This window comes from Silene latifolia, chromosome X (genome assembly GCF_048544455.1).
Source record: "Silene latifolia isolate original U9 population chromosome X, ASM4854445v1, whole genome shotgun sequence".
In the NCBI taxonomy this organism is placed as follows: Eukaryota; Viridiplantae; Streptophyta; class Magnoliopsida; order Caryophyllales; family Caryophyllaceae; genus Silene; species Silene latifolia.
The window spans coordinates 334203987-334212251 of NC_133537.1; the positions used below are offsets into that span (position 1 = coordinate 334203987).

Genomic DNA, 8265 nt, shown 5'->3' on the forward strand with positions numbered 1-8265 from the left:
TTAGGAGTGAAAGTTGAAAGAGGAACTTTACGTTTTTTTTTTAATTTTCTTATACAAAAACTTCAAACCATGTTGAAAATCGTATATACGGTTTTGTTTTTGCCCGACCCATATACGATACAGTTTTATATATGGATTTTCGTATCGTATATACGGAAATCCGTATAACTCAAACCATATATCGGAGTCAAGATCCTCTCCATTTCCTAAAAAGAAATGGAGAGGCCATTTCCTATCAACGGATCGGATTGCATCTTATTAATATCGAGCGGTTCACGATTTATGTAAGGAAATAAAGGTTTAATAGGGTGTAGAGGGGAAAGTATTATTAAATGGGTTTGTGAGAGGAAATGGAGATAAAGAAATGGAGAGGATCTTAATTGCATATATCGTATCATATCCGTATTATTATAAAACCGTATCGTATATTTCTGATCACCCCTAGTAAGAATGTAATGCTTGAGTATTATTGAATAATACGAAGAGTATATATAGGAGTAAGACGATATACTAGCCTAATATAAATGATACAACTACTCATAATAACCGATACAAGATATGTAAAACATACACAAAAATATTCACACAATATTTATTGTCTAATAATTGATAACACGAACGATAAATAATAACGATTTAAAAAAAAAAAAAAAACCTAAAACAGTCATAACTTTTTGCTTGTGTGTCCATTTTTGATGATTTTTTTTCAAATCGCTTGTCTCGACGAAACGAATACAATGGGAGAATTTCATTTTTTTACCTGGTATAGTCGTGTGAACCACACAATCATCATCCAGTAATGCGGGTTAGAGTAATTAGGTTTTGATAGGGGTAGGTTGGTCCATGACCATAATTATTATTAAAAAAATGGTATAAATTGAAACATCAGGCAAATAAATAAAATAAAAATTGATTTAGGTAAATTGCACCAAAAGTCATCCAAACCGTAAAAATATCCGGTAATATTCTTCTTCTCCTTCGGCCGTCTCTTTATATTATTTGGGTGAAATTGATTTGATTGTTTCAAATTATTGATTGATTAATTTTACTTTTGTTTTCAAGTTAATTAATTTCATCCCCATCAGATTTGTTGTGCGTTTTGAGATTATTTTAGCGTTAATTAATTAATTAACTAATTAATTTCGGTTGTATTTTTGTTGATTATTTGTTTACCAGTAATCTTTCTCTCGTATTTGGGTGAAATTGATTTGATTATTTCTATTCCTAGTTATAATTAATTAGTTTAATTCAGCCCCATTCATCTCATGGGTTCAGGATTTTTCATGGTTTACTTGATACTCCGTATAGTTTATTTGGATGATGTTATATTCTCGTTTTTTTTTTTTCTCACGAAGCGCGCAAATAATCGAATTACAATAAAGGAAAGGGGATTCGAATATGAGACCTATTATCCACAATACCTCCATCTTAACCACTAGACTAAGACATAGTTATATTCTGTTATGCATGCATGCATACATTTTTTTTAATTTTTAAACCTAATTTGTATTCTCGCATGCTTTTTCAGGAGTCAGGACCAAACTGGTGTCTCTCTTTCTCTGTCTCTATGGCGATGGAGATGCAGACGTGCAACCGGCCCCCTTTTGCTCGCACCAAGTTATTTGTATCCTGTACATTGTTAACTCTTGCTACTCTAAAGATGTCGTGAGTAATTCTCCCTCTCTTTACCTTGCTAATAATAATAATAATAATAAATACTGTATCTAGGTTTTTAAGTTACTTTTTGGGATTTTCTCTCGTATATCCTTGAACTTTTTCGTTTTCTATGGTGTACCCCTCGTTTTTCGCAAAAAAACTTTGACCGACAATGATTCTCTATTACGAGTTCAGAAAACGGTAAATTTTTTTTTTTCCAAACCAACTATCTCGTCAAGGCCTTCAATTTAAAAAAATTCATTTTAAACTCATATCCGGTAGTTATGGTTGGTCAAACATTTTTTAACGAATAAATTTTGACCGACCATAATTCCCGACTACGAGTTGAGACGTCAGTGATTTTTTTTTGAGTTATTGACGGTCAAAGCTTTTTTGCATAAAAAGAGGGGTATATTATAGAAAATGAAAAAGTTGAGGGGTACACGAGTGAATATCCCTTACTATTTTGTTTACTTTAGCCAACTTTGATTGAATAATGTTCCATTTGTTTACTTTAGTGTCAAATGTCAATTATAATTCCTCAGTTCCGGTGATTTGTTTATGGCTAAAGGACTGTTTAAAAATAAATTGTCGAATTAAATTAATTTTAATTAAGTATGGTGACTTATTATTAATGTTAGTTAAATTATACTCAATTGAATTAAGCTGTGTCTCTAATGAACTAGCTATTCATTCGCAGTGAGTGGCTATTTCGTTCAGATAGGAAAGAGATTGCTGCTAGGAAGGCAAAATGGGAAAGCTCGTATGTAGAGAACCAAGCAAACAGTCAAGTAAGCGTGGTTATTGTCCAACAGTGCAAAACAAGCATCAAAGAAGAAAAAGAGAAGCAGTTGGATGACAGCAGGCAAGAAGTATGTAAAGTAGAATAAGACTAGCCTAGTTGTCCATTGGTTATTAACTAGAATTTAGGTGTATATACACCTCTATGTTTGTAAAATCAGATCATCAAAAATAAAACAAAAGATCTCACATTCAATTCTCTATTATCTATGGCTCAACAACCTAGTCTTCTATTCCTGACAATGACATTAACTCAACGTGGTATCAGAGCCATGAGAGTTAAGGAGACTCACAATCGTTCTTGTTGAGCATTTAATTCACTCAGCTTATATAAACTGAGCTTGTGGTTAAGAGAAATCACATCTAATCCTCTCCTTTTCTAAAAATTTATCTTAGTCATCAAAATGGCAAATCTTAACAACACAATAATCCTTGAAAACCCAGAAGACAACATCATATTAAACTCTTCTGGTAATGATGTACCTTCTGCCAGTGCCATCCTTGATTCTTCTGACCCACTGTACTTGCACCCAGCTGAGAGTGCTCACCCCATAGTGGTGGACACCAAACTCACTGGGATTGACAACTACTTTGAGTGGAAACGTCAAATGGAGATTGTCATCTGTATCAAGAGGAAGCTGGGAATGTTGACAGGAGTGGTGAAGAAACCCAAAAATGATCCACTGAGAGAGCTGCTTGGATCACCTACAACAGTCAGCTCATTTCTTGGATTCTTCACAATGTGGAGCAACAGATCAGGAAGTCTGTGATGTATTTCAGCACTGCAAAAGAAATCTAGGATTACCTTCAGAGGCAGTTCTCTGTGAGCAATGGTGCTCGAAAATTCAGACTCAACAAAGAGCTGGAGAATCTGGAACAAGGAGACAAAAGTATTTGTGAATACTTCACAGAACTGAGGATCCTGTGGCAGAACATTGAGCTCATGAATGATTGGCCACCAATCACTCAAATGACAGCTGAAATCAATGCTTGGTTGGAAGCTCATCTCAAGGAGCAGGATGAAAGGAAGTTGTTTCAATTTCTCAATAACCTGCACCCATCTTACTCCACCCTGAGGAGCAATATCCTCATGATGACTCCTCTTCCAATTGTAGAGGAAGTTGCTGCCATTCTGCAACAGGAAGAAGCACAGAGGAAAAATTATAAGAGTAGTGCAAACATGGATGTTGACAACTCTGCGTTCTATGCCAGTCAAAGGAATGAAGATAACATTCCATTCTGCAATAAATGTCAGCAGAAAGGGCACCCACTGAGCAGCTGCTGGAGGATTGTTGGGTATCCTGTTGGACATCCAATGCATCAGTATTTCCCAGCACCTCAGAACTCTCAGAACTCTGAGAAGCCAACAGGAGGCCAGGCAGCAGGTGCATCTAGAGGTTACAGATCTGGAATGCAGAGAGGAAGGTCTCAGAAACACCCAACCAGAGGGAACAGAGGCAAGATGGCTGCTACAACTATGACTTCTGGAGGAAATGAGGATATGACTGGGGCAATCACTCTGACTACTGCTCAATTTGATCAATTGATGAAAAATCAGAAGGGAAAGGACATAGCCTATCCTAACACTGAAAAAGAGATGGAAGCAAACTTTGCAGGTATGGCCCTCTCTACTTCAAACTGTCTGAACAATAAATCACTTGAGTGGATAATAGATTCAGGCGCCTCAGATCACATGATATCTGACTTTGAACTCTTACAAAACTGCAAACCTTTGATTACTAAACCAAAAATCAACTTACCAAATGGAGTCTCATCTGTTGTGTCCCACTGTGGTACCTTCCAACTTCAGAATGGTATGACACTGCACAAAGTTTTCTATGTCCCCACATTTAAACACAATCTTTTGTCAGTACAAAAACTCGTTAAAGATGAAAAATGTGTTGTGACATTTTATGAGCATATGTGTGTCATACAGGACTCACGTACCAGGAGGATTAAGGCATTTGGCAGGGAAGATAAGGGCATCTACTACTTATTAAATAATGATAGCCCTAGGTCACCTAGAGTTTGTGGTAGTATCACCGAGTTTAACTCATGTAAGGGTAAATCTTATTTTGTTGCCAACAGTGGCTTGAAGGATTCAGAGGGTATTTTATGCAATCCTTGTACTACCTCTGACAGTCAATGTAATGAACTGACTAGTTTTAATGAGAACAATGGTAGTGTTTGGCATCTCAGGTTGGGTCATGCTAGCCTTGGAAAACTAAAACATATTTCTTGCATTACATCAACTGATCTAAAACATTTTAATACTGCTTGCATTACCTGCTCCATGGCCAAACAAGCCAAGCTCCCCTTTCCTACTAGAACAACCAGAAAACCTCAAATTTTTGATCTTGTTCATGTGGATGTTTGGGGACCCTATAGAAAGGAAACAAGAAATAAACATAAATATTTCCTAACTCTTGTTGATGACCACTCAAGAGCTAATTGGGTTTACCTCATGAAACATAAATCTGAAGTCCCATAATTGTTAGTTCAGTTTCATGCTTTTGTTAAAACTCAATTTGATAAATGCATAAAATATTCAGATCAGACAATGCTCTTGAACTTGTTGAGGGAGCCAGCAAGAAATTTTTGCTTTCCACAGGGATCTGGAAACAGACCAGATGTGTTGACAGACCACAACAAAATGGAGTTGTGGAGAGGAAACATAGACATTTGCTAGAAATTAGCAGAGCTATCAGGTTCAATTCAGGCCTACCTCTCTCTTTTTGGGGGGATTGTGTCCTCATAGCTGACTATATCATCAACAGGCTTCCTACCAAAGTTCTCAACAACTTGACACCATATGAACTATTGTTCAAACAACCACCCAAGTATGATATGCTTAGAGTCTTTGGGTGTCTAGCCATGGTCTATAACCCAACCAGATACAAGGATAAATTTTAGCCTAGAGGCATCCCTTACATCTTTATAGGTTACCATTTGTCACAAAAAGGTTACAAAGTTTATGATATGGTCAAGAAAACTGTATTTGTTTCTAGGGATGTCAAATTCTTTGAGTCTATGTTTCCCTGCAAGGTTAAACACTTTGGTCAACAGATGTCCACTCTACAGTCTGAACAAATGCCTCTTCCAAGACAGGAACTATATGCAGAAGAGCCAGTCCTGCCTCCCTCCACCATGCCAGAAATCCCAGCTGCTGAGGAGGCCACTCTTACTACCGCAGTTGCAGATCCCTCTGTAAGGCCATTGAGACACAGAAAAGCACCAGAATGGACCAAGGACTATGAATGTGACAACCTTGTCATGGCCCCTGCTACTGTTGTCAATGTGGCACAGCTTCACATGGCTAGATCATTTGCTGGGGCTGCCACTCTTGACAGCTTCACTCCAGACCCAACTCATTTTCATGAAGCTATTCAAGATCAGAAATGGGTTGATGTCATGAACTCTGAATTACAAGCATTGGCTGTCAACAACACCTGGGTTCTAACTGACTTACCCAAGGGTAGGAAAGCCATAGGCAGCAAATGAATTTACAAAACCAAGTATAATCCAGATGGTTCCATTGAAAGACACAAGGCCAGGTTGGTCATCCAAGGTTTCAGACAAAGATATGGCTTAGATTATGAGGAGAAATTTGCTCCCGTGGCTAAAATGTCCACAGTGAGGGCCCTCCTAGCTGTGATCTCCATGAAAAAATGGACTACATGTCAAATGGATGTAGCCAATGCTTTTCTTCATGGAGACCTAGAAGAGGATGTTTACATGAAGCCCCCACCTAGATACTGTGATGGAAAGGTGCTTCCTAGTGGACAAGGGGAGTGTGGTTCTACTATGGGAGACAAAGTCTGCAAGTTGCTCAAATCCCTCTATGGACTTAAGTAAGCACCACGACAGTGGTTTTCCAAGCTCTCTCAGGTCTTGCTTCAATACAACTTCAGACAATCACATGCAGACCATTCACTATTCATTAGACAACATCATGGAAGCACCACAATTGTACTCATCTACGTAGATGACATGGTCATTGCAGGAGATGACCCCTCTGCCATTCAAGCACTCAAAGAACACTTGAACTCCTTCTTCCATATGAAAGATCTAGGACCTTTGAAATATTTCTTGGGCCTCGAGGTTGAACGAAGTACAGCTGGCATCTTCATCTCTCAAAGAAAGTATACCTTGGATCTTCACAAATTTTTCAACATGGATAAGTGTAAGACCTTGAAATTACTTGTTAACCCAGTTATTAAATTAGAACCAGGCAAAAGGACTCCTCTACCACAGCCTGAACTATACAGGAAGCTTGTAGGAAAACTCATTTATCTCACTATCACCAGGCCAGATATTGCCTTCTCAGTTCACTTATTGAGCCAATTTCTACAAGCTCCTACCTCTGACCACATGCAAGCAGCAAGGAGAGTTCTTAAATACCTCAAATTTGCTCCTGGACAAGGTGTTCTTTTTGCCAGTGCGTCTGCTGCAAAGCTCACAGCTTACTGTGACTCTAACTGGGCTTCTTGTGCTTTCAGTCGCAAATCCACCACTGGCTATTGCATTCTCTTTGGTCACTCTCCCATTTCCTGGAAATCCAAGAAACAATCCGTGGTTTCCAGGTCGTCTGCAGAGGCAGAGTACAGAGCCCTGGCTATGACTACATGTGAAGTCACTTGGCTTTTTCAACTTCTCCAGGATTTAGGTTTGCAACATCTGGGTCCAGCTCATCTCAAATGTGATAACCAGGCAGCTTTGGCTATTGCAGCTAATCCTGTTTATCATGAGCGTACTAAACACATAGAAGTGGATTGCCACTTCATTAGAGAAAAGATACAACAGGGACTGCTCACTACTTCCTATGTTAATACTAAAGATCGGGTAGCTGACATTCTCACCAAATCTTGTTCAATCTCCCAGCACCAATACCTAATGTCCAAGATGGGAGTTTCGTCCACTCTCCACTCTCATCTTGAGGGGGAGTGTAGAGAACCAAGCAAACAGTCAAGTAAGCGTGGTTATTGTCCAACAGTGCAAAGCAAGCATCAAAGAACAAAAAGGGAAGCAGTTGGATGACAGCAGACAAGAAGTACAATGCTGTAAAGTAGATTAAGACTAGCCTAGTTGTCCATTGGTTATTAACTAGAATTTAGATGTATATACACCTCTATGTTTGTAAAATCAGATCATCAAAAATAAAACACAAAAGATCTCACATTCAATTCTCTATTATCTATGGCTCAACAACCTAGTCTTCTATTCCTGAGAATGGCATTAACTCAACATCGTACAAGTGATTTCAACTTTGACTTGGTTGCTGCTTTTCTTAGGAAATACTACCTTTGTTGTATTTGTTTCTTGTTTGCTAAACATAAATTCTCACTTTAGATGTAGACAGGTCAAATATCGACTAATTGTTGGTTCAATTATCATGTCACTTGGTTGCTGGTTTTCTTAATTCTACTTTTAGTTCTTGTTGTCAACTCTACTTCTGTTCATGGGTTGCTTGGTTAACTCCACCAAAATTGACACTACGCCGAATGACCAAAAAGAGCCTATTTTGGCCGAACCGCAATGCGCTGAAAAGAAAGAGCCAAGTAAGAGTTGGGTGAAGCGAGGAAATACGTATTCACCGGTAAAACACTAAAGTCTCTGAGGCTCTGAGCGTATAACACAACATATAGTAGTATAGCACCCACAATAATACAGCATCAGATTACAAGGAACTAAGGAAGTACCGCTTAACCACCAAATTTGTAATTCAAGTCCTAAACCTTTAATAACTGGTTGTTGCACCATGCTCTATCAGGCATGGTGCTCTAATTTGTCAAAATGCTAATCGTAAGT

The 8265-nt window shown here is 38.3% G+C and overlaps 1 protein-coding gene and 1 long non-coding RNA gene across 2 annotated transcripts; both read left to right on the forward strand.

Annotated features, from left to right (window-relative positions):
* The first annotated feature begins 876 nt into the window (after positions 1-876).
* Positions 877-2675, forward strand: LOC141622357 (uncharacterized). The gene is made up of 3 exons (XR_012532941.1): positions 877-959; positions 1529-1665; positions 2357-2675. It is a non-coding gene; the product is annotated as an uncharacterized LOC141622357 (long non-coding RNA).
* Positions 2676-2861: 186 nt separating this feature from the next.
* Positions 2862-5958, forward strand: LOC141620915 (uncharacterized). The gene is made up of 4 exons (XM_074437661.1): positions 2862-3170; positions 3257-4656; positions 5010-5165; positions 5466-5958. The coding sequence occupies exons 1-4, from the start codon at positions 2862-2864 to the stop codon at positions 5956-5958; spliced, it is 2358 nt and encodes a 785-aa protein (XP_074293762.1).
* The last annotated feature ends 2307 nt before the right edge of the window (positions 5959-8265 follow it).

Coding starts and splice junctions, on each gene's coding strand:
- LOC141620915 (XM_074437661.1), top strand. CDS start 2,862: ATGGCAAATCTTAACAACACAATAATCCTTGAAAACCCAGAAGACAAC. Junction 3,171..3,256: donor TGCTTGGATCACCTACAACA/GTCAGCTCATTT, acceptor AAAGAAATCTAG/GATTACCTTCAGAGGCAGTT. Junction 5,166..5,465: donor GAAATTAGCAGAGCTATCAG/GTTCAATTCAGG, acceptor ATTTGTTTCTAG/GGATGTCAAATTCTTTGAGT.